Below are 26,889 nucleotides of genomic sequence, written 5' to 3'. Positions count from 1 at the left end.
ATCAGTTGCATTGTGGAGAAGTCAGGTGGATACACAGCTGATAGTCCTACTGAATAGACAGAAAAAAGCAGCTATGTAAAGAAAAATTAGTGGCCATCATTACTTTAAGAAATGAAGGTCAGTCAGTCCGAAAAATTGGGAAAACTTTGAAAGTGTCCCAAAGTGCAGTCTCAAAAACCATCAAACGCTACAATGATACTGACTCACATGCGGACCGCCCCAGGAAAGGAAGACCAAGAGTCACCTCTGCTGCAGATGATAAGTTTATATCTTAATAGGATAAAAAGTCAGATACTCACCTAAGGAGAGGGAGTGGGAGAGGGAGGCTCTGGGTCCCATAGAGCACTCCCTCTCCTCTCCCAGAGCCCACTGCTGTCCTGGCTCCCCCGTAGCGGTATTCGACCGTTTCGGTCAAATACCGCTGTCTCCTGGCCGAAGAGAGGCTTTCGGAAATGCCCGAGTGCTCCCGAAGAGGGGCCGGTCTACACTGCGCGTGCGCGCGCCCTCTATGACGCACTCGCGTGTGCGCCGCCTGTCTTTGGGAGGACTCGGGAGTGGATGACTTTGTTAACCAGAGGAGGTGCCAGGGCTGACAACTTCCCTGGCTTGGTTGGTTATCCAGGCAAGGAGTTAAAACTGGTGGCTGGCTGATCTGGTCACTTACCCATGTAAAGAATGTGAGGTCTGGTTGCTGGCTAGGCATAGCCCATATTAAGGCTTGGGTTGTAGCAGATGAAGTTGAGGTTCAAGAGAAATATGAAAGCAGTCAGCAGATGAAAGGAAGATCAGAAATAAGGCTAATGTCAGCAATAGGTATCAGGATCAACAGAGGATTTAAGTATTCTCCACACCATTTATGGATGTCCAGTATGCCAGGTGCACGCTTCACACATGAGCATGGGGATGTGTGCACACAGGAGCACACCTAGGAACAGGATGCTGTTAAGACTGGACACTTCTTTCCTCCTATTCAGTGTCCTGCATTTAATAGTATGCATGCCCTTAAAAACAGATGGATTTTGTATAATGTATGCTGCAGTTTTGTTCTTTGAACAGTTACAAAAATGTATTTCTGTAATTAGGCTCCCAGTATGTCAATGCTTTTTGTCCATTTTTTATTTCCCTGGCATACCTCAAAAATATGTCAAGTACTGATAAACAAAATGGCAAACCGCTTACATAAACCTGTAAATCAACTCTTGATTTGGCCCACAGCCTCCGTATCTGACAATCTGTAGTGATTCCAGGAGCATATAATAGCCATTATTATAGGGTGCGCTGCATCGCAAATGTGCCAGCTGTAGAACTGCCTCATCACAAGGCCATTGCTCAAGGCAGACTTTATTTCTCCTTAAAGGACCAGTGAAGCTAAGTGGCACGGTTAACACAATCATTCAGAAAATAGCATGTAAAACTTATATCGTTAGGAAAAGACTATATTACATGTTTCTTAATTATTTGTAAGTTATGTCTGTAAGTTCTTTGTATTAGTCATGAATGGCTAATGTGTATGCTGTCTAGGAAACTATGTTGTGCAATGTACCTGAGAAATTGTGAAAGGACCCTTACTGTTCCTCCGTACCTGAATGAAGATTGTAAATTCAGAGTTCATAAAGTGAATTTATTATATGAAGAGGAAAAACACAGTCCAAAAATGTATATTCTTGTCATACCGATAAAGAATGAAAAGCCATGCAGCTAGTAGTTGCATATTTATCTCTTTTTGTTTTGGATTGCATTCTTTTGTACCACAGAGTAGGAACTTGGACTGAAGAATCTAAGCATATATAATTGTTAGAAGGTTGAATTTCCTGTTAAATGCCAATTTAAAGACCACAGTAAAAATGTGGCGTAATTCAAGGGACAAGTCTGCATACTTTATCTGTCTTGTTACTTAATCTTTTGCATATTTTCCCTCTTGTGTTTTGGAGATGTCCCCATGACCACACATTAATTCTTGATCTCTGTCCTAAAGACATGCGGTTTATTTTTATGCAAGCATCTGCATTTATTGTATTTCTTACAATGTTCTCTCTGAATTGTAATGGGATCAGAGTGGCTTAGCAAACAGATATATGCAGCTTACCCCTGCCTCGACCTCAGATATTTAATGCCTCTAATATAATACTTGAGGAATCTTTTAGCCATTATTCTTTTTCATATTTTGACATTAATATTCTAAGCACAATATTGTGCCATTAGAAGTGGAATTCATTAGTTGTGCCTTCATACTACTTTACATATCTGCATATTCCTAATTAAAAGATGTGCTCCCACTTCTGGTTGAACTCGATGGACGTATGTCTTTTTTCAACCCAAATAACTATGTAACTTAGAACATATCTGTGGCTCATCATAGTTACATAGTTATTTGGGTTGAAAAAAGACATACGTCCATCGAGTTCAACCAGAGAACAAAGTACAACACCAGCCCGCCCCCTCACATACCCCTGTTGATCCAGAGGAAGGTGAAAAACCCTTACAAGGCATGGTCCAATTAGCCCCAAAAGGGAAAAAAATTCCTTCCCGACTCCAGATGGCAATCAGATAAAATCCCTGGATCAACATCATTGGGCACTACCTAGTAATTGTAGCCATGGATGTCTTTCAACGCAAGGAAAGCATCTAAGCCCCCTTTAAATGCAGGTATAGAATTTGCCATAACTACTTCCTGTGGCAATGCATTCCACATCTTAATCGCTCTTACTGTAAAGAACCGTTTCCTAAATAAAGGGCTAAAACGTTTTTCCTCCATGCGCAGATCATGTCCTCTAGTCCTTTGAGAAGGCCTAGGGACAAAAAGCTCATCCGCCAAGCTTTTATATTGCTCTCTGAAGTATTTATACATGTTAATTACATCCCCTCTAAGGTGTCTTTTATCTAGACTAAATAAACCCAGTTTATCTAACCTTTCTTGGTAATTGAGACTTTCCATCCCACGTATCAATTTTGTTGCTCGTCTCTGCACCTACTCTAAAACTGCAATATCTTTCCTGTAATGTGGTGCCCAGAACTGAATTCCATATTCCAGATGTGGCCTTACCAGAGAGTTAAACAGGGGCAATATTATGCTAGCATCTCAAGTTTTTATTTGCCTTTTAATGCATCCCAAAATGTTGTTAGCTTCAGCTGCAGCGGCTTGGCATTAAGTACGATTGTTTAACTTGTTGTCGATGAGTACTCCTAAGTCCTTCTCCAAGTTTGATGTTCCCAACTGTATCCCATTTATTTTGTATGGTGCTAGACCATTGGTACGACCAAAAGCTTTACATTTTTCAACATTGAATTTCATCCGCCATTTGTGTGCCCATATAGCCATCCTATCCAGATCATGTTGCAATATGTCCCTATCTTCCTGACAGTTGATGATTCTGCACAATTTTGTATCATCTGCAAAAATAGCAACATTGCTTACTACTGCATTTACTAGGTCATTAATAAATAAATTGAACAGCACTGGACCCAGTACAGACCCCTGTGGGACCCCACTGCTAACAGTCACACATTTTGAGTATGATCCATTGACCACAACTCTTTGTTTTCTGTCCATTAGCCAGTTCCCTATCCATACACACTGACTCTTCCCCAGTCCTTGCATCCTCAACTTCTGCACCAGACTTTTGTGGGGAACAGTGTCGAAGGCTTTTGCAAAGTCCAAGTATATCACATCTACAGCATTCCCAATATCCACATTAGTGTTCACTACCTCATAAAAGCTGAGCATGTTAGTCAAACAGGACCTGTCTTTAGTAAACCCATGTTGATGCTGAAAAATACGATTATTTTCTACTATGAAGCCATGTATAGTATATCTTAGAAACCTCTCAAATAGTTTGCATACAACTGATGTTAAGCTTACTGGTGTATAATTTCCTGGATCAGATTTTTGCCCTTCTTAAATAATGGGAAACCGTGGGCTGTACGCCAATCCACTGGGACTCGGCCAGTTGAAAGAGAGCCACAAAAGATAAGATAAAGGGGTTTATCTATAACTGTTAGGACTGTTAGGATGCATGCCATCCGGGGCCAGGTGCCTTGTCTATTTTTAATTTATTTAGTCTTGCCTTCACTTCTTCCTGCGTTAAGTATTTAATATTAAGGTAGCCATACACTGGTCGATTTGCTATCAGATTCGACCAACAGATAGATCCCTCTCTGATCGAATCTGATCAGAGAGGGATAGCATGGCTGCCTTTACTGCAAACAGATTGTGAATCGATTTCAGCCTGAAACCGATCACAATCTCCTGAGCTGCTGCTGTCGCCCCCGTGCCCCCGCATACATTACCTGAAGCCTGGTCCCGGGCATCTTCTCCGCATCAGCTCCCGGCGGGCATCTTCTCCGCATCAGCTTCCGCATCCCGGCATCCGGAATAACTTTCTGTCACTCCGGTGACAGCGGAAGTTCAAATAGAGCGCCCTCTATTTGTACTTCCGCTGTCACTGCAGTGACCCAGGAAGTTATGCTGGATGCCGGGATGCGGAAGCTGATGTGGAGAAGATGCCCACCGGGAGCCGGGAGGTGATGCGGAGAAGATGCCGGGAGCCAGCTTCAGGTAATGCATACCTGCGTCGGTCGTACGCCACTAGCGATGCGCTCCTTACCCTCGGCGATCGAGGGTAATTTTCCGCACGGCGCGATCGACGGGACCGATCTATTTCGGGCCGAAATAGATCGAAAATTAGCATGTTACGTGAACGATTTGACAGCAGATTCGATCCCAGTGATCGAATCGGCTGTCGATCGGCGGGAAATCGGGCCAGTGTATGGCCAGCTTTACAGTTGGAAGATTGAGACTCTTCTGCATCTGTAATTTGCAACAGTGATGTTTCCCTTGTGAAGACAGAAGCAAAGAAAGCATTTAATAACTCTGCCTTACCTTGGTCATCCACCATTGAGTTCCCACCCTCATCCTTTAGGAGTCCGAGTTTAAAAGCTTGCCATTTCTCTTCAGTGTCTTCCCCTTGTAGTACATTATCCCAGTTCACCAAACTTAGTGCCTGTCTGAGTTGATTGAACTTTGCTTTTCTAAAACTCATAGTTTTAGCGGTCCCGCTGCCCTGCGGCCTATCAGTCACCAGATCAAACGTTATCATGTTGTGATCACTATTTCCCAAATGTTCTTGAACCTGCACATTGGATACATTATCTGGTCTATTAGAAATGATCAAATCCAGTAACACATTCCCCCAAGTTGGTTCCGTTACCATTTGAGTCAAGTAATTGTCCTGTAGTGATGCCAGAAATCTGCTGCTTTTATCAGAATGAGTAGCCTCAATACTCAAGTCAATGTCTGGGAAGTTGAAGTCACCCATAACTATGACTGACCTTATTTTTACTTGCAGCTTTTTCAATCTGCTGTAGTAATTGCAGTTCTGCAGCTTCATGAATATGTGGTGGCCTGTAGCATACCCCAATAAGCAATTGGCAACCTTTATTTCCACCATGAATATTTACCCAAACACATTCCACATCTTCACAATCTTCCTCCATCTCATCGTTCAGGACACCTGTAAAATAATTCTTAACAAAGAGACAAACCCCTCCACCTTTTTCCCTGGTCTATCCTTCCTAAACACATTGTATCCCTCTAAATTTGCTATCCAGTCATGGCTTTCATCCATCCATGTCTTGGTTATTCCCATAATGTCAAAGCCTATTCAATCAGAATGAACTCTAGTTCGTCTATTTTATTTGTAAGGCTCCTAGCATTGTTTACCATGCACTTTATATTTTACCACTACATTTTCCAATTTTGGTTACATGAAATGGGCTACCTGAAGTTTTACCAACCTCCTTACTCTTTACACTGTCCCCACCCCCCTCTACACCCCCCATAATGTTAGGCTCCCACTGTCTTTTTACCTTATCTTGTCTATTGAGACTTTACCCTCCCACCTCCCCCCAGATCCTAGTTTAAAATCTCCTCCAACCATTTAGCCATTTTCTCCCCCAATGCAGCTGCACCCTCCCCATTAAGGTGCAGCCCATCCCTGCTGTAGAACCTGTAGCCGACTGCAAAGTCTGCCCAGTTCTACAGGAACCCAAACTCCTCCTTCCTACACCAATTTCTCAGCCGCTTATTTAACTCCCTAAGCTCCCTCTGTCTCTCAGATGTAGCACATGGCACTGGCAGTATTTCAGAAAACACCACCTTGGAGGTCCCTGCTTTAAGTTTATCTCCAAGTACCTGAAAATCATTTTTGAGGACCTTTGTCATTGGTGCCAATGTGTACCATGACAGCCAGGTCTTCCCCAGCCCCACCCAATAATCTGTCAATTCTTTTCACTAGTCAGAAGTCTTAGCGGGCAGGACGGCGGCAGTGCTTGAAGGAGACGTCCTACGTTGTTATCTGATATGCTTGAGATGCTCTTATGTTTGTGAGTAGCGCTAATGATTTATATTCTCTTAAATTAAAGGTTTTACATTATACCAGCTCTTTTAGTTGCAGAGGGCTGTTTTGTGTGGTGCTGTGGAGGAACTTCTTAAACAACAATAGAGGAAGTGAAGGGATCGTGCAAACATATGCTTTGGAGCTGTCTGTGATTTGGGCAGCCGTGATATCAGGTGAGCACGGTCCTGACAGGTGTTGGGGAAACTTGTGTGTGGTTTTGGTGACCCCTATAATAAGCACGGTGATACTTCCAGGTAGTGGTTTCCTCCACATCCAGAGAAAAAGCAGCCTGCACAATGATATTTTATTTTTATTCTTGTCCTTTTTAAACTGATTGGTCCTACTGTGAGCGATATTGGAGAACACAGGGGAGTGGAGAAGTTGTTGTATGGAATCTCATGAGATATAAGCTGTCTGTGGGGTCTAGGCAGCCATTATAAAAGGTGAGAGCAGTCCCTAAAGGTGGTGGAGCACAACAAGGTGGTGATACCGAAAAGGAAACTGCCCGGCCTAGAATTTGTGAAACTTGGAAGATAAACTGATTTGACAGTCTATGCGATGAGGATCGTTTTCTTCTGTTTTTGTCTCCCCTCTGAGGTTTGCCGGATGTGAAGACTGAAGCAGATTGGACCTCGCAGGTTGCATAGTTGGGAACTTTATACGTATAGTAGTGGACTGTGAGGCAGCGCAAGGTTTTGTCAAATTACTATTTATATGTTGGTGTAACATCGTGATTTTGCAGCAAACCCACAAATTACCAGAGGTTGTAGTGTTTTAGGTGTGGAGCTCACTGAAAAGATCTGCTTGATATATGTTATTCCTATTTTGATATTTTAATATGTACGGTAGATCTTTTATTATTATAAAAGATCTACCGTATAAAAAACAAAGAGTTGTGGTCAATGGATCATACTCAAAATGTGTGACTGTTAGCAGTGGGGTCCCACAGGGGTCTGTACTGGGTCCAGTGCTCTTCAATTTATTTATTAATGACCTAGTAAATGCAGTAGTAAGCAATGTTGCTATTTTTACCACAGTAAATTTTTTCCTTTTTTTTATTAGATAACTTTCTAGCAGTATATGAAAATTAATGTACTAACATATCATGAATTCTGGACATGCTTTTTGTAGATTGAGTTGTCTTATTTGGTGTAATTTTCCATAATTTGGTTTTGTTCCATAATATGCAAAAACGCATCAAAAACGCACAGAAGGAAAGTCAATGGAAATACAATGGTATGCGTTTTTCATGCATTTTACATGTGTTTTTGTAAAAAAAAAAAAAAAAATGTTTTGTGATGTATTTCCACTTCCCGTTGTCTTCCTGGTTATTTGCATAAAACACAATTGAAAAACGAACGCATACAAAACGCTTATGCTTTAAGACATATTATAAGCAAGAGAAAATATATTCAATATACATTACAATAACTGATATAGCTAGGGAAGTACATTTTGCAGCATGAAGCTACATTTTTATTATGGATTTATATTGTGATTTATTTATTTTTTGCTTTTTGATAATTTTCCCACATATTTGGCGTCAGTGAAGTGATAATTAGAGGTATGTGAGCAATATCCAAAGCCTGCTATACAGCGCTGCCATTCATCTTTCTGAGCCAGCACAGAGAGAAGGAAGTGCAGAGAGCAGAGCTCATGTGACCGCTTCTATATACGTGAGGAAATAGTTATTTTACATTTCTCTATAAAGGCAGCGCTGGGTGACAGGTTACTGATGCTCTTGAAACAGATTAGCTCTGCCCAGAGTTCAGCCTGTAAAATACATGATTGCATAGAAGATAAAGTCTTCAGAATGCATCAGACGTTTTTTTATGATCTGCCAATAGATCCACACTTTATATTTTACATACCCAAGTATTTCTAAATGTGTCCTTCCTAATGGTGTGCAGTGAAAGTTATTCCCAGGAAGCTATGGCTTTACTAACACCGTTTCTGTGCTGTGATGTTATTGTCCCCTCAGCCTTCTGGCATGTAGCACGTGGGATCATATGACTCAGGAAAGTCTGCTTACATAAACATAAACCACTACAAACACTCTTTCTACATCAATAGGGCTGGTAATTCTTGTTTAATGGACCCGCCGTGCTTGTGTATGCTACATTAGACCTGTAATTAAGCAGTGGAAAGAGACATTTCCAGATAAAATTATATGAAATGTTACCAAGCTCTTGACTTTTTGTCCATGACAAAGTCTGTAATATTTTCGTTATGTCATATAGCCAGAATATGGGTTTCTAGTTCTTTTGGCAAATAAGAAAAAATATGTTCTATACATAATACATTCTATATAAATTATGAAGCAGAAGTTAATAGACTTATTAAATGACTATAGTAATCAGCCAATATCTTGTAAATGCCCCCAGCGGACCAATTGATTATGGTAGGCCAAGAGAGGATGTACATTTATAAATGCAATGATTGCAAACATTGCGTTGTTTAAAGATCCTATCTAAATCCTGAGGTCTACAACCAGTCTCCAAGGGAACAAGAACAATAGTCTGGCATAATAGGTTCTGTATGAATTACTATTACTAAAAAAGAACAGTAGTACTCAGTACAGACAGTGCCCTACTTAGGGCCCGTTTCCACTATTGCGGTGCGGAATCGCCGCATATCACCGCTGACAAAATCGCATGCTGATGCGATTCCGCATGCGTTTTTTGCCTCGATTTCGCATGCGATTTCGCATAGGCAGGGTATATGCGATTTTAACCATGTCACTGCCTGTGTCAATTTACATTACTTTCAATGCGAAATCGCACGTGAAATCGTGGGAAAAAGCGCATGCAATTTCCCTATTAAATACATTGCCTGCGATTCGCCTGCATTCCACACGCAGGCGAATTCTGCAGGGTCTACCGTGCAGAAAAATCCTGCACAGAAAACGCAAATGAAAACTGACAAGTGGAAACAGTCCCATCCACTTGTATTGCTTATGCGAATCCGCATGCGTTGTCTGCATGCGGATTCGCGCTAGTGGAAACGGGCCCTTACAAATGACTCGAGTTACAACATTTCAGAGATATAAACAAAGTGGTCTTCATGCACAAAATATGCAATGCTCTTTTTAATACATATTTTTCTTGTTGAATTTGTTAAATGTTACAGTATTGTATAGACTGTTATAAGCAGTTTAACCACTTCAGGATGATAGCAGTTTTCACATAGCAGCCCCATTCATTCGCCAATAATTTTATTACTATTTATCACACCTAAATGATCTATATATTGTTTTTTCTCTTTCTTTATTAATTACCGTATTTTCTGTCCATTTTAAAGGGAAAACAAGGGAATAAATAGGAAAAAAACACTATTTCTTCATTTACATCCATTATGCTTTACAATAAACAGTGCTAACTACAAGTTAAACCCACAAATTGTATTTGTTTATCCATCCTAATTATTACAACATTTAAGTTCATATGCATTTTTTTTCACCTACTTTTTTTCATAGGTGATATTTTCAAAATTGTCAATAAAATACCTTTTAAACCACCAGCAAGCAAGAAAATAAGCAAAATAATTTTGATAATACATTTTCACCAACCTTTTGGTACTTTTTCAGTTGTAAAGTGCTGACGAGTTATTTTAAATAGAAAATGAAACATTATTTCCTAGGAGAAAACTCAGGTGAAAGGGTGAATTGCATATGAACCTTAGATTATGTTCCTAGTGCAATGTATGGTGACAATATTGTATTTGAAAATAAAGGTGTCTTTTTTCTGTTTTTGCTACCTCATTGTACACTATCGATGATTACAAGACCTTGTTTGCAAAAGTAATAGAATTATACCCTCATGGCATACATATTTAAAAAGCCAAGTTCCTATGGTAACAATATACATTTTTTCTTTTCTATTCTGTCACTTTGTTTTCATTTTACAATTATTTTATTTTGGTACAGAATATGCAAAAATGTAATTGCTTTTGATTCAGTTTGTGACGAAAAAGAATAAACAAAACATATGCCTCGTCCCTAAAAATCTCTATACTCTACTCTACTACTTATCATTGTTAAAATGTTACCACATATGTCTCTTGTAGTTTTGCAAAGACTTTTTCAAGTTTGATTATAATTTAAAAGAATAACTTTTTATGTTGGATTGTGTTTGTCTTTACCTATTTTTTGTGTGACGTAGGTCAAAGCTTTAAGACATACCAAAATGTATTTTACAACTCGTCCCGATTAAAATGATACCACGTGCTTCATTTAGTAACAAACTGGTGGTGCACTCTCCATAACTACACTGGGCGTATATATTCGTCCAGTTGTCATTAACCACTTCTGGACCGGCCGCCTAACCCCCCCTTAGGGACCAGGGCATTTTGCGGTGGAGGGGGGTCGGGCGGCCGGATCTCGTCTGTGGCTGGCTGTACTGTCTCCCCCCTGTGTGGCCAAGTGTCCCCCATGTGCGCAGCAGCCATCACTTACCTTCCAGGCTCCAGCGATGAGCCTCAGTAGCCCCCTTCTTCTACGGCCGGCATCTCTGCTCCAAATGACGCTCAGGTTGGGTCGCGGCTTGATGACGTCATCAAGCCGGGACCCGGCCCTGACGTCAGACGGAGCAGAGATACCGGCCAGAGCAGAGGGGGGCGCCGATCGTCGCTGGAACGGCAGAGAGGTGAGTGGATCCTCTTCTTTTCCCCCTGCCGCCGCCGCTGTCAAAGTGATAACTACGATCCGACGGCGATCGTAGTGATCACGTGATCAGCAGCCATACGCGATGGCTGCTGATCACTGAGGGGAGATGCCAGCTGTCATATGACAGCTTAATCTCCCCCTCCGGGTGCGCACGATCCCGTCGGGAGCAGTTCTTTAGCGCGGACGTTGAATCAACATCCGGTCTGAACTGTACAACCCCCTGCCGGACATTGATTCAACCTGTGGCGGTCCCCAATAGGTTAAGTCATTAAGTTGTCATTGAAAACAACCCAAAAACACAATATATACTACATGTCCAAATCCAGAGTTGTCCAAAAGTACGGTAAACCATTCATCAACATTTCACATTGTTTAATACAGGACTCAAATTACAAAGCAAATTCAACTTACAATTTCCCTGAACAGAACCTGTTTGTAAGTAGGCAGGATCAGGGCCGGCCCACTCATGAGGCGGGGTGAAACTTTTGCCTCAAGCCCCCCCCCTCCCTCGCCTGGGTCCCCCGTCCTCCGCTCCCCTCCAGCCTTAAATAGAAGCAGCCGCTATGTGTAAGAGGAACAGGCGGGGAGGACTCACCTCTTCCTCGTTCCAGCGTGCGCTCCACTGACGTCACTTCCTGCAACGCTGCAGGAAGTGACGTCAGTGGAGCGCACGCTGGGAAGAGGTGAGTGTCCTCCCCGGCCGTTCCTCTTACACATAGCGGCTGCTTCTATTTAAGGCTGGAGGGGAGCGGAGGACGGGGGACCCAGGCGAGGGAGGGGGGGGTCCGACCCCCCTCCCCGCCGCTGGCCCAATACCCCCGTCCTGCCAGCTACCCCTCCAGGGGGGGGGGGCGGCGGCGGCAATTTTTTTAATAATTTGCCTCAGGCGGCAAAAAGTCTAGGGCCGGCCCTGGGCAGGATAGGGTAGGAGGTGCCCGTAATGGACAGGTGTTGTATTATTCAACTATGATACATTAAACGCCGGTATATTCAAGTGATGAAAAGTAAAAGATAGTCCTACCTTAACCACTTCAGCCTAACTGGATGAAAGTTTTCGTCCAGTTAGGCTGCGCGCACTCCCGCGGCCCCCCCCGTGCGCGCCCCCGCTGCTGGTCGTTAGCCCATCGATCAATGAAAGGGATTATAAATCCCTTTCATTGATCGGACCCCCCCGGAGAAAAGCCGACAGCGTCTCTTCAGACGCTGCGGCTTTTCTGAGCTCTGGTCTTCTTTCTTCTTCCTGGGAGCGAGATTGATCCCTCCCAGGACTTTTTGACTTTGGCCATCTTGTGGCCAAATAGCAAACTACACCAAAAACACACTTTGTATTAAATAAATACATTTTTAAACATGAAAAATCCCCTGTTTACCTCCCACACCAAAAAATACCCACATACAAGTTTTAATTAAAAAAAAAAAAAAATTACAATAACCAAAAAAAACCTAAATAGTTACCTAAGGGTCTGAACTTTTTAAATATTCATGTCAAAGGAGTATATCAATATGATTTATTAAATTATGGGCTTCTAAATATTGATGGACGCAAATTGAATAAAATGCACCTTTATTTCCAAATTGAATATGGGCGCCATACATTGTGATAGGGACATAATTTAAATGGTGTAATAAGCGGGACAAATTGGTAAATAAAGTACATAGGTTTTAATTATGGTAGCATGTATTAATTTCAAACTATAATGGCCAAAAGCTGAGGAATGATTTTTTTCCATTTCTTTCTTAAAGCGGAATATAACCCTGCATTTCAACTTTGCTCTAAAACATTATTTACAGTATATTATATGCAACCAGCATTTTTTTTTTACTAGACCAGCATTGGAAGGGTTACACAGTGCTTTAAAGTTCCTGGAGATTTCTGCAGACGCATCCGAAGTTGACATAGATACATTTTGTTTACATAAATATATTTAAGTGTTGAATGTGACTCATCTCTCTGACTGAGAAGGAGTTGGAGGACAGCCAAAGAGTGTGTAACATTTCTCAATAGATACATATAACTAAATAGAATGTAGCAATCTGAACTTCTGCATATCTCTCCACGCAACTTTAAACCTCTGTGTTTAACCCTTCCAATGCTGGTCTATTAAAAAAAAAGCATATAATATGCTGTAAATAATGTTTTAGAGCAAAGTTGAAATGCAGGGTTATATTCCGCTTTAATATTCCTGTTAAAATGGATTTACAATAAATTAATCCTCAGCAAAATGTATAACCCACAGAAAGCCTAATTGGTGGTGGAAAAAACAAGATATAGATCCATTCATTGTGCCAAGTAGTGATAAAGTTATTAGCAAATGAATGGGAGGTGAAAGTTGCTCAGATGCAAAAAAATTTCAACCCTGTAGGCTGAAGTGGTTAAAAAAGGGAGTCCATCCGTTTAGTAGTATAAAAGAAAAAAACCTTTATTGGGCACTTTAAAATGACAACACGTTTCGCGGAACAACCGCTTCCTCAGGTCGAGTGCTGTGCCCTCAGGGCAATAGAGCAGCTATCACAGGCGCCCGAGATAGCTGCTCTATTGCCCTGAGGGCACAGGACTCGACCTGAGGAAGCGGTTGTTCCGCGAAACGCGTTGTCATTTTAAAGTGCCCAATAAAGGTTTTTTTCTTTTATACTACTAAATGGATGGATTCCCTTTTTTAAGGTAGGACCATCTTTTACTTTTCATCACTTGAATATACTGGCGTTTAATGTATTATAGTTGAATAATACAACACCTGTCCATTACGGGCGCCTCCTACCCTATCCTGTTGACGTCTACCCCAAATTGGGGTCATCAGTTTGGCAAGTGGATTTTTTGAAGGAGCAGCGACCACCCACGGACAAGGCCGAGCGGGGACGGTACCTCCCCGCATGCACACAAAGTGGTTGCTTAGCCCGCAACCCAATTTTGTGAGTACAACAATATAGGATGTTATGTTGATCTAACCATCAAAACTTGCAATACTGCACTAGATTGGGCTCCCGGCTTGTCCTCCCGTCCCTTTTTCTATTTTACCACAGCTTCACCACTGTTTGTAAGTAGGGGACCTCCTGTATATCAAAACCAATTACATTAATCATAAAAGTTACCAAGCACCCTCGAGGAGTAGAAGGATAAAGGGACAGGGGAGCTGAGGGGAGTAATCTCCAACAATCAAGAACAATATTAAATATATTGCATAAAAATGAAGTGCCCTTACACTAAGATAAGAGCATAGTTTCTCTCCTGATCGTCATCACTTTATATTTTTCATATACTTCTAATATTATTTCAGAGTGCCTAGAGGTTTTTTTTAAGCTCAAATTCAAAGTAAACTTAAGTTTGTCTCAAATATGTCTCCCTTTTTTGTATTTTACAGATTACTGGAGTAATTCTTTTAGCTGTCGGAGTGTGGGGGAAGCTGACATTAGGAACATATATATCTCTCATTGCTGAAAACTCCACCAATGCTCCCTATGTACTCATTGGAACTGGCACTACAATCATTGTATTTGGACTTTTTGGATGCTTTGCCACCTGTCGTGGTAGCCCATGGATGCTAAAACTGGTAAGATCTGTATATTTATTTTTAACAGTTTACTTTTTATTAATATAGAAATAGTTAACAACCTCTTTTTTTCTGGTTGTGTCATCTTGGAGACATGTCTTGTCCTTACAGGAGGTGGTGAAATCTCTCCCCCAGAGATAGCTAGAATCTCTGTAATGTTTTCTCTCTTGATGTCCCTCGTTTTCTGTCACCAAGACAGCCAGGATTAAACCCATACAGGTTTATGAAAGTTTGAGGGACACGATTTGAAGGAACACAATCTCAATGAAGACAAAGGAGGGAGACACCAAAAGAGATTCTAACCCCTTGTTACACCATTCAAATTTAATATATGTATGTATATATGTGCGTGTGTGTGTATATATATATATATATATATATATATATATATATATATATACAATGGAGATCACAGGGAGACACAGAGCGGCACAGAGAAGGACACATGGGGACAGTGGAGGACACAAGGGGGGGCAGAGGCAGACACATGAAGGGGACAAAGGAGGACACAAGAGATAAAAGGGGGATATAGCCACACTCACACTCTTTTGCAGTCCCTTTAAAGAGAACCCGAGGTGGGTTTGAAGAATATTATCTGCATACAGAGGCTGGATCTGCCTATACAGCCCAGCCTCTGTTGCTATCCCAAACCCCCCTAAGGTCCCCCTGCACTCTGCAATCCCTCATAAAACACAGCCACACTGCTGACAAACATCTTGTCAGAGCTGACTGTGTTTATCTCTATAGTGTCAGTCTGCTGCTCTCCCCGCCTCCTGCAGAACTCCAGTCCCCGCCTGCATCCCTTCCCTCCCTGCTGATTGGAGGGAAAGGATGGGGTCAGGGATCGGAGCTATGCAGGAGGCGGGGGAGCAGCTGAGACTGACACTACAGATGTAAACACAGCCTCCCAGCACGGCTGTGATTTATGAGGGATTGCAGAGTGCAGGGGGACCTTAGTGGGGTTTGGGATAGCAACAGAGGCTGGGCTGTATAGGCAGATCCAGCCTTTGTATGCAGATAACATTCTTTAAACACACCTCGGGTTCTCTTTAAGCATATTCCTTTTGCAAAAAAATACCTATGCTGCATGGAGAAAAAGTCCTTTAGTTCTTCAAAACACACACTGAATTAAAAGAACATTATTAAACTCCTATCTTCCTAATAATTGTAACATTCTTCTGTGCCTCCAATTACTTCTTTTCTTGCCAAGGCTCTTTGTTTTGCTTTGTGTGGGTGTTTGTCTTTTAAATGGGTAGTCCCTGTTCACATAGTAGCTGGTAGCCATCTGCTTTCTCCCCCTCTAGGAGAGTGGGTAGGTTGCACATAAACCCCTTCCCCAATGCCAGCCAATTCTGTTTGGGGAATGAGATTGCTGAAGAGCTCAGTGGTCATTAGCATTGGACAGCAATACATTGCAAGGGGTTTGGGAATTTTTGGCTATGTATGCCACATTGCTGAAAGACATGCAAGCAGGTACCAGAATGCCAGGGCAACCATTCCTCTAGTTCTCTTAGTTACATGGGGAAACCTGTTTTTATGTCTGCTTCAAGTTAGTAGCCCTTTTGTCAGGGGAGACTCAACAGTTAAAGAGGCTCAGAGCCGAGTTCAAGTATAGCTCTGATACTTTCCCAGGGCCTCCTCCTGCCCCATAAATACATCTAAGTCCCACCCGTCCTCCCGCGGTCTGCCGTTCAGCCACCGTGAGCTCCATTATCAGCCTCAGTGACGTCAGTTCGGGTCTCTTGTGCATGTGCGGGAGGTCTGTGCATGCGCAGTAGACCCTGACTGGCATCAACTGAGGCTGGTAACTGAGATCACCGCGGCTGAACGGCAGACCGTGGGAGGATGGTGTGGGACTTAGACGTGTTTACGGGGCGGGAGGATGCCCCGGGTAAGTATCAGAGCTATACTTTAACTCGTCTCTGAGTCTCTTTAAAGTACAGCTGAACTTAGAGGGCTGTCATATTTATCTCCTTTTAAGCAGTGCAGATTGCCTAGCTGTCATGCTGAGCCTTTGTTTCTAATACTTTTAGCCATAGACCCTGCACAAGCATGCAGATCAGGTGTTTCAGAATGAAGTCTGACTGCATTAGCTGCATGCTTGGTTCAGGTGTGTTGAAACACTACTGCAGCCAAAGAGATCAGCGGGGCTGCCAGGCAACTGGTACTGTTTAAAAGGAAATAAATATGGCTGCCACCTTAACCCTCTCAGTTCAGGTGTACTTTAAAAAAAATAGAAAGCCCGAATTACTTTTTCAGTGTAGTGGATGGGTCTGTCAGGGAAATGCCTTCAAAGACTTGCAAACTGTTGGACAATTTAACCTCCTGCCGCCCGCGTCACGCCAGCAGGCGTGGCCGCGGCGGCAACCCCAGGACCGCCTAACGCCAATTGGCGTAAAGTCCTGGGGCTCTGTTTAGCATGAGATCGTGCGCATGGTGCGTGCGCATCTCATGCTCGGAGGGCGGAGCTCCGCCCCGCCTTCAGTCTCCGAGCGGCTATTGCCGCTCGGGAGACTGTTAGACGGCGATCACGCCGTCTATTTACTTGGTGCAGCGCTGCGATGAGCAGCAGCGCTGCACCGGGGACAGCCGTGTGACACAGCTGTCCCCATGGGGGACAAGAGAGCGATCGGCTCTCATAGGCAGAAGCCTATGACAGCCGATCGCCATAATTGGCCGGCTGTGGGGAGGGAGGGAGGGAATACATTTAAAGGAACAGGGGATTTTAGAAAAAAAAACCTAACAATAATATTTATTTAAAAAAAAATAAACATGGGGGGAGCGATCAGACCCCACCAACAGAGAGCTCTGTTGGTGGGGAGAAAAGGGGGGGGGGGGATCACTTGTGTGCTGAGTTGTGCGGCCCTGCAGCTTGGCCTTAAAGCTGCAGTGGCCAATTTAGCTAAAAATGGCCTGGTCACTAGGGGGGTTTAGCCCTGCAGTCCTCAAGTGGTTAAAGAGTAACTGTCAGGCTGCAGAAGCTAATTTAAACCTCTATTCTCCTGTGTTAAACAGTTTAGAAGGAAGCCAAAAAGGCATTAGTGAAGATAAAAATCTCTCTTACCTTTGATGTGTGCTTATCAGAAAAGCTGTTAGACCCAAGCAGGACGCAAGCCGCATACTATACTGCAAAGCATTCTGGGGCCCTCCCCTCGGCTGCTAATGAGACGTTACAGCAGCTTGTAATCAGTCCAGCGCATAGCACTGATAAATCTCCAGGCAGAGTACACTGCAGGAGTCAGCTATTGTTCCTCGCCACATGGCTCATTAATATTCACTGCACACTGTGTTATTCAGTAAGAGCTTTTCTGTGATCAGGAAGCAGGCAGGACATGACGACACAATTGGCTTCATAGAAGACAGAAAAACATGGAACCTGCCATGAGCTGTCAGGAGCATCAATCTCTGCATATACTATATAAAAATTCTGTGAAGTACAAACGTGGACAGTGAAATGCATATGTAATGTAAGTACAGCCTATATTTAGCTACTGATATATGTTTTTATTTTCTCTGAGACCTTATACCTAACAGCTCCTCTTTAAGATAAAATGTTTTAGATGCCCATAGGCTACAAATAGATCATAGTAATGTCTGTCACTAACAAATAGAGACAATGGGCTTGATTCACAAAAGAGTGCTAACTGTTAGCACGGCCGTTTTCGCGTGAATTTTTGCATTGCGCGCGATCGCGAATTTTCGCGTGAACCGATAACGTTTTCACGCGCAAACGCGAATTTTACCGCAAAATCAGTATCGTTTTCGCGCGAAAATTCGCGTTTGCGCGCGAAATTGTTATCGTTTAGCGTGAAAATTCACGCGAAAAAGGCCGTGCTAACAGTTAGCACTCTTTTGTGAATCAAGCCCAATGAATGAGATGTTAATAATTCCACCTTCCATGCAAACTTGCATATCATATTTACTGACAAAGGAAATAAATAGTAAATCTCCCCAGCAGACTCAAGCAGCAATAGACCCTCACAGGAGTTCTAACTATTCCATTTGAGATTTGACTAATGTGGTTGTATCTTGGGTGATGTAAAGGATGCACTGATCCCTGTGTCTGATAAGGTCGTCTCAGTTATTTGTCAGAATATTGTATTCAGCACAGACTACACCTATGGAGAATGTGCTGTCTGTTCTGGCACAATTCAAGCTAACACAAAAAAATAGAGCTGACTGGTTTGCACATGATTTCCCTCTGGGACACTGGGGTTATCTCAGGTTTTATTGTGATAAAATATTCATTCCCCTTTCACACTAGATGCCCTAAATTGGTGGCTAGAAAATAAATGGTTGTAGCTGCAGTAAGCAAACAGCTAAAATAATATCAAAAGAATAAAAGACAAAGGTCCTAACATATAAACAAAATCATGTTGCATGTCAAATCTATTCTTTCTACAGAAGGCAGTCACATGAGAAATTAACTTTTGAGCTGGTCATATAACAATCAAATAATATATTTTCTATAAAAACAGAAAAATGTTTTACACTTTGAAATACAATGGTATATCAAGATACCTGTACCCAAAGCTGCAGATTTGCAGTGGTGTAGCAATAAGGGATGCAGAGGTTTCGACCGCTCCGGGGCCCCTGGACCAGAGGGGCCCCACTAGGGGCCCTACTGTATGCATCTTATTAGCTTTTCATTGGTGCTGTGCTGGTGATGAACACCTCTATATGTGCACTGAATCCTTAAAGGGGCACTATGGCGAAAAATTGTAAAATTAAAAATATGTGCAAACATATACAGATAAAAAGTACGTTTTTTCCAGAGTAAAATGAGCCATAAATTACTTTTCTCCTATGTTGCTGTCACTAACCATAGGTAGTAGAAATCTGACAGAAGCGACAGGTTTTGGACTAGTCCATCTCTTCATAGGGGATTCTCAGGGATTTATTTATTTTCAAAAGCACTTAGTGAATGGCAGTTGCTCTGTCCAACTGCCAAAAAAACTGTGTAGCGAGCAGGGAGGCTGGCCAGCATCATTCTTTAGATCCTTTTTAGGGAATATCTTTATAAAGAATAAAAGCCTTGCTGAGAATCCCCTATGAAGAGATGGACTAGTCCAAAATCTGTCACTTCTGTCAGATTTCTACTACTTATTGTAAGTGACAGAAACACAGGAGAAAAGTAATTTATGACTAATTTTACTCTGGAAAAAACATACTTGTTATTTGTCTATGTTTGCACATATTTCAAATTTTACAATTTTTCACCATAGTGCCCCTTTAAGGGGAACCTAAAGCGAGGCTTCCATATTTATTTGTTTTTAAAGGGACTCAGAGCTGGAAAATGTAAAAGATTTTATACATACCTGGGGCTTCCTCCAGCCCCATAATCTCCGATCGCTCCCACGCCGCTGTCCTCCTCTGCTCACAGCTTCGGGAATCGGGTCCTGTCACTGTTGTCAGTTGCAGCCAGCTACGCAGCAGAAGTGCGCCCTTTACGTATCTCACCAGCAGCTGCTGGAGAGATACGCAAATAGCGCACTTCTCTTACACTAGACTAGCTCCGACTGACGGAAATGCGTGGACCCGGTTCCCGAAGCTGCGAGCAGAGAAGGACGGCAGCGTGAGAGCGATCGGAGATTATGGGGCTGGAGGAAGCCCCAGGTATGTATAAAATCTTTTTAATTTTCAGCTCTGGTACACTTTAAGCAATACCAGTTGCCTGGCAGCCCTGCTGATCTCTTTTGCTGCTGTAGTGCCTGAATCACACACCTGAAACAAGCATGCAGCTTATCCAGTCTCACTTCAACCAGAGCACCTGATCTGCGTGCTTGTTCAGGGTCTATGGCTAAAAGTATTAAAGAGGAACTCCAGTGAAAATAATGTAATAAAAAAGTGCTTCATTTTTACAATAATTATGTATAAATGATTTAGTCAGTGTTTTCCCATTGTAAAATCTTTTAAATCCCTGATTTACATTCTGACATTTATTACATGGTGACATTTTTACTGTTGGCAGGTGATGTAGCTGCTGCATGGTTTTTTTTGGCAGTTGGAAACAGCTGTAAACAACTATTTCCCACAATGCAGCAAAGTTCACAGACAGGAAACTGCTAGGAGTACCACGGTCCTCAGAGTTTCTTCTGGGAGGGGTTTCACCACAATATCAGTCATACAGCGCCCCCTGATGGTCTGTTTGTGAAAAGGAATAGATTTCTCATGTAAAAGGGGGTATCAGCTACTGATTGGGATAAAGTTCAATTCTTGGTCAGAGTTTCTCTTTCAAGGCAGAGGATCAGCAGAACAGGCAATATGCATTGTTCAAAAGGAAATAAATATGGCAGCCTCTATATTCCTCTCACTTTAGGTTCCCTTTAACAAACTGTTTCCTTTGTGTGATCACAGTTTGTCAAACCTGCATTCTCCCAGCTGCTGTAAGGCATTGGAAAGAAGTATATATGTGCACAGGCGACAAAGATATTCTGCAACTCCCACGTTTTTTTGTCCTTTCAAAACCTGACCTCTGTCACAGACATTCTTTTTCTTTCTTTGCACTCCCAGAATTCTCTTTTACTGTATTATCTGTTGGAACAGCCTTGACTTCAGACATGACTGCAGATTGAGGAATTCATTGATGCACCTTTTTGAATTGTGTTGTGTAGGAGTTACAGGGGGGAGTTAGCGGAATATCATACAGTATATCCCTCCCTGGCTGACTTCCAGCAGATATTCCAGTAGTAGTGTTTCTACAGAACAATAGGCAGTGTGTAGGGAAATACAATTCAATGATTCATGCTCTGTGCCAGTTAAGGCTCATCTCGACAGTTTACAAATAAATCAAAATAATAATGGGAGGCTTGTGTTTGGTTACTAGATTTCTACTAGTACTATTCCACAGCAGCCTTGTTATCTTTTACCACTGGTCCATATCTAGATAGGAGCTGCCAAGCTTGTTAATACAGGGGCATCTCAATAAATTAGAATATCATTGAAAAGTTCATGTATTTCAATATTTCAATTAAAAAAAATGAAACTGGGGTTAGATTCATTACACTTAGATAAGACCAATAATAATGATAATAAAAATGTAATACAGAAATGTTAGCCTACTGAAAAGTACTGTATGTCACAGAAAGACAAAGACACTCTTGGGACCGCAATGGACTTTAAAGAGAATCTGTATTGTTAAAATCACACAAAAGTAAACATACCAGTGCGTTAGGGGATATCTCCTATTCCCCTCTGTCACAATTTCGCCGCTCCCCGCCGCATTAAAAGTGGTTAAAAACAGTTTTAAAATGTTTGTTTATAAACAAACAAAATGGCCACCAAAACAGGAAGTAGGTTGATGTACAGTATGTCCACACATAGAAAATACATTCATACACAAGCAGGCTGTATACAGCCTTCCTTTTGAATCTCAAGAGATCATTTGTGTGTTTCTTTCCCCCTGCATCTCTCATGCACTGAAGTTTCAGGCTGCTCCTTTCTTCCTGCAAACAGCTTTGCCCTTGTCTGTAATTCCTCACTATGTGAAAGCCCAGCCAGCTCAGAGGATGATTTATCCAGCTTGTAAAAGATAAGAGAGAAGCTGCTCTAATCTAAATAACACACAGGCAGTGTGCATAGAGGGGCCTGGAAGGCGGAGTTCATAGCAGAACCACAACACTGAAGAACTTGGCAGCCTTCCAGACACAGGCTGACAAGTCTGACAAGAGATAGATAAGTTGATTTATTACAGAGACTGTGATAGTACAAAGTGCTGCAGTAAGCCAGAACACATTAGAATAGCTTTTGGAACTTGTAGGATGATAAAAAACAGGATGCAATTTTTGTTACGGAGTCTCTTTAACATTGGAAACAGCATTGGAAGAGGTGCTTAACACACAGAATGGCCGTCAGGCTCTTCAGCACCCAACACCCACCACTTATATATCCAATATGTTCCACTTTCACCTTATAGAATTTCCATCTCTTTGGAATATCACTGATGCTGTATCCAACAATTCATGTTACTGCATCAAGTGCCAGATTCTATTTCTTTCTGGTGTCTGCTACTGAAAAGTATGTCCATGTACACACTCAATGTTTGGCTGTCAGTGTGACGTGTCAGGAAGGTGATCAGCCTGTGGCACTGCTGAGATGTTATGGAAACCCAGGATTCTACATTTCATGGTTTGCACGTTCCTCCTTTTATCCCATATATTGTATGGCCCGCCATCTCAGACATTATATATGTGTATAGATAGAAAGGTTTTTTAAAAAAAAATAAAGAAACAACAAGGACATGACTCTGGGACATTTGGAAAAATAATTATGGATTTTCAGGTTCTCTAATCTCCGCTTATTATCCTACTGATCACAGCAGCTGTAATATTGTAATTCCACATCCTGACTTGCCTTTTCTTTTTCTTTTGCCTTACAGTATGCGATGTTTTTATCCCTGGTGTTCCTGGCTGAACTGATTGCTGGAATCTCAGGCTTTGTGTTTCGGCATGAGGTGAGTGAAAAGGATAATTGTCAGTTTATTGTGTGTTATTGTGTGCAGGATGTACCCAACAGGTGGAGCAGACCGTGTACTGCTTCTACAGACACCCTTTACTTTCAGAAAACTATCTTGCCAATTATTCTTTTTGACTGTGAAACATTTACAATGCTCAAATGTGGTTATCTACGCAGCATTGCATCTATTAAATCATGGAAATGCTACTATAAGGTGCCAGCAATAGACGTTGCTGTATGAAACTGTGTACTGAGTGACTGTACACAGGATACATGCCATACAGTATATCACACTATACATTGGGAGGAAGGAGTAAGACACTGAAATTTTTCATGTCATCTTTTGCTTGCATTTCCATACCATGCCTGCTCTATAAAAGGTAAGTAGTGAGACACCTTGTAGAACAGAGGTTCTATGTTTAGATAAACCCAGGTCCCCATTTGCATTAGTTTTTTTTTTATTCTCCTCGTTATTTGTGAGTTTGTACTCAGGGCAATCTATTTTTTCCTCACACTTCAAAAACATGGTAGAACATTAAAAACACCACGAATAAGCAAAAAGAGCAAAAGCAGAAAGAAGATTTATTTGAAACTCCACTTAAAGTGGAATTAAACTCACTAAACTAAAAATTAAGTACCTTCTCTTAGGTACATAAAAAAAACATGTGAAAGCATTCCCTGTGCATTAAAATGTTTACTTTCAATGCAGAGAGCAGTAATACTGCTTTGCTAAACTCTGCTTATCGGCAAATGTAATCATTGCCAGCCAGGAACCACTCTGCCTTGACTTTTCACTCTGCTCATCCCTTTCTCTAATGCCGGGCATACACGGCTCGTTTTATGCGCCAGATCGAGCCGGCGGCTCGATGCCGGCGCATCCCCGCTCGTGCGTGCGTGCGGATCGATTGCCGCTCGTCCCCACTGGCGCTTCCTTATCACCGCTTGATTCCCTGCCATTGTCCGCCGGCGGGAATCGAGCGGGCGCGTGTCGAGCAGCATGATCGGGCCAGCTGAAAATTATCAGCTGGTCGATACACGGTACAGAAACGTACCGTGTATCCCCAGCATAATGAGTAGACATATTGATGTGGCAAAGGCTGAGTCACTTCAAGAGAGGAGGGGGAGCAGAGTGAAGAGGCCAGGTAGAGAGCTTCTAGTAATGAATACATTTGCTGATTAGCAGAGAAGTATAACATTTTACTGCTCTCTCTATTGAAAATAAACTGCTTTCAAATGTTCTTTTATGAACCTAAGAGAGTAGGTATTCAAATTTTAGTTTAGGGCATTTAATCCCTCTAAATAAAAATGTGATAATGTAATTACACATTACTTGTAGCATTTCATATTGAATTTAACCACATTCTGCATGATAACATGACAAAATGACTCTTCTTTGCATTAAGCTACCGAGTAAAAATAATAGTGACTGTTTCAAACCAGTGGTTCCAAAATACAGTATTCTTGGACAGGCCATTTACTTTTCTGCACTTAGGAACTTCAGTAATTTGAATGTTTTTCAATTACATTTTCATACCCTGCCCCCAAATCTCCTGGCAGCAGTTTCATAGGTATGCTTTAGAACCACCTGGTATTTCATCGGCAACAGGCAGAGCCATCATTCAGCTCAGCATGCACCCAACTGACCGGGCGACCGACAGTATAATACATGTATACAGCAGACTGGGTGAGGAAAGTTGTTAGAGTTGCACCCACAGAGATGGACAGACTGCAGATCAGTCACGTTTTAGCTCATAGATCTGAATTTCTCTACAGAAATCAATGCAGGCTTCAAAAAGAGAGGTTCACAATAAAGTAGTCAGTGCTTTGGGGGAACTAGAAGAACAAAATACTGTCTTTTCAGAAAAAGATATTACAGGCAGACAATGGAAATTATGAAATAGAACACAGGCTTTTGATTTTGGACTATTGTCCTTTTTCTGAGTCAATTTGCTGCTGCACTGTGCAGGATGACCAGATGACCTTTATCTCGATCACAAAGAATGATCTTGTCTTTATCAATGTAGGACATGTACTGGTCCACTGGTCATTTATGAATGCTTTCATTTTTGTAGAAGAAACCAAGTTGAAGCCCCGTGATTCTAATGACTTCTAATTAGTGCCCCAGATTGGCAGTCAGTAGGTTACCTTATAAATGAAGCACTGTCTGATTCTGTACAGAGCCTCTGACTAATGATATCATTTGTACAAAGCAGCATGGTCTTATTGGCTGCACACAGCTTTTTAAGGCTGCAGTATACTACCGTATCTGTATAGGATTCTAGGTGCATGACAGGGAGATCATTTATGGCATGCGTGTTTTAATGATTGAGAATAAACAAATGTATTTATTTTATCATAGCTTAGTTAAGGAAGTCATGGACAATGTCTTGGAATACTGTCTACAGTTCCCACTACATGGATTTGTTCTGCAATTATTGTATTATTATTTCAAAATTTTATGAAGAATAGAAAATAACAAACTAGGATTAAAAACAATGTTAAGAGAAAACAGGTTTGATAATTGAACCCCCATTTTCCTTTGACTTGTAAGAACAGGAAATAACTTAATAATTGCATAGCTACTTCTAGTGAACCCGCAATCACTCAGTTTTAATTAACCTGCCAGTGTATATGACATGTTCTTTCATATATTTCTATATACCTGATAGAGCAGCACCCCTGCCAACCCAGAAACATCACTGTAATGCTGGCCATACACCATACAATCATTATTGTTTAATCTTACCACTTCCATGTGGTGTGAATACTCGTACACACGCTAGACTAAATTCGGCTGAGGCAGCCAGTAAGGACTACCGGAGCCGATAGTCAGGCGCGTTTACAATGGCCCCTGAACTGCGACCCGGCAGATCAACTCACCCCCTCGACCAACAATTTATTTGAAGATGTTGCTCCCTGCCGCATGACGTTAAACATGCACTGCTCCATTGTCCCCCCCCCCATAGCAACAAAATATGTTGTCAGCTACACAGCTGACACGGGTCTGTACAGGCCAGCCTAGCGATGTGGCCCAAGGGGATCGGGTCCTGGTCCCCGATAGGTGCCATAAGTCAAAAGGTGTGTATGCACCTTTAGAGCTTTCCTAAACAATGTGTTCAAAGAATTTTAAATCTGTTGGCTCTTATACTGCATTCATGTGGTAGAATTGTATAATCAAGATTGTACAATGACTTACAAATACTTTTTACTGAACCATCTGTAATGAGCATTCTCCCCTTTATATTGTAAGCCTCTGGTATTGTCCTCACCCCTAGTATATCCAACTTGATCCTGTACACCTTTATCGGGTACCCTTCCTGCAGACCCTCTCGGACTGGAACTATGTGATCTCTAAGACTTAAACTCTGTTGCATGATCTTGTATCTTGTACCTTGTTCTGTCTCCCTATTTATCTATTCTGCCGCACTGCATAATATGTTGGCGGTACCATAAATAATAATAAACAACTGGTGGAAGAACTGTGGTGACAGCTTGAAGAATTAACTATTTCAGGGCTCCCACAAGTCCTCTTTTGGAGTTATGTGAAAATGTGTACTGTCACATCTAGGTTACTGTAGGCATTGCATATTGATTCTTGGACTGTATGTTTACAGGCACATTTGTGTATTTGATTTTTGTTGAATTGTCCAGAGATCTTTTTTTTATTACAGGATATACTTTTTAGTGACATTATTTCTGTGGTCTATTTTAGATAAAGGATACTTTCCTTAGGACATATACTGAAGCTATCCAGAACTACGATGGCAACGATGAAAGAAGTCGTGCAGTTGATGATGTTCAAAAAAGTGTAAGCAGTTACAGCAGAACT

The 26,889-nt window shown here is 41.8% G+C and overlaps 1 protein-coding gene across 1 annotated transcript in view; it reads left to right on the top strand.

Moving 5' to 3' along the window:
* Nucleotides 1-26,889, top strand: part of TSPAN7 (tetraspanin 7) — a 189,638-nt gene that overhangs the window by 133,511 nt on the left and 29,238 nt on the right. Inside the window, exons 2-4 of the mRNA XM_068265611.1 lie at nucleotides 14,418-14,606; nucleotides 22,984-23,058; nucleotides 26,773-26,868. Of these exons, the coding sequence (XP_068121712.1) occupies nucleotides 14,418-14,606; nucleotides 22,984-23,058; nucleotides 26,773-26,868 (360 nt within the window). The remainder of the gene's footprint in view (nucleotides 1-14,417; nucleotides 14,607-22,983; nucleotides 23,059-26,772; nucleotides 26,869-26,889) is intronic.

Source organism: Hyperolius riggenbachi, chromosome 2 (genome assembly GCF_040937935.1).
Source record: "Hyperolius riggenbachi isolate aHypRig1 chromosome 2, aHypRig1.pri, whole genome shotgun sequence".
Lineage (NCBI taxonomy): Eukaryota > Metazoa > Chordata > Amphibia > Anura > Hyperoliidae > Hyperolius > Hyperolius riggenbachi.
Note: the sequence above shows the minus strand (reverse complement) of the source record. Positions and strands in the feature narration are given on the sequence as shown.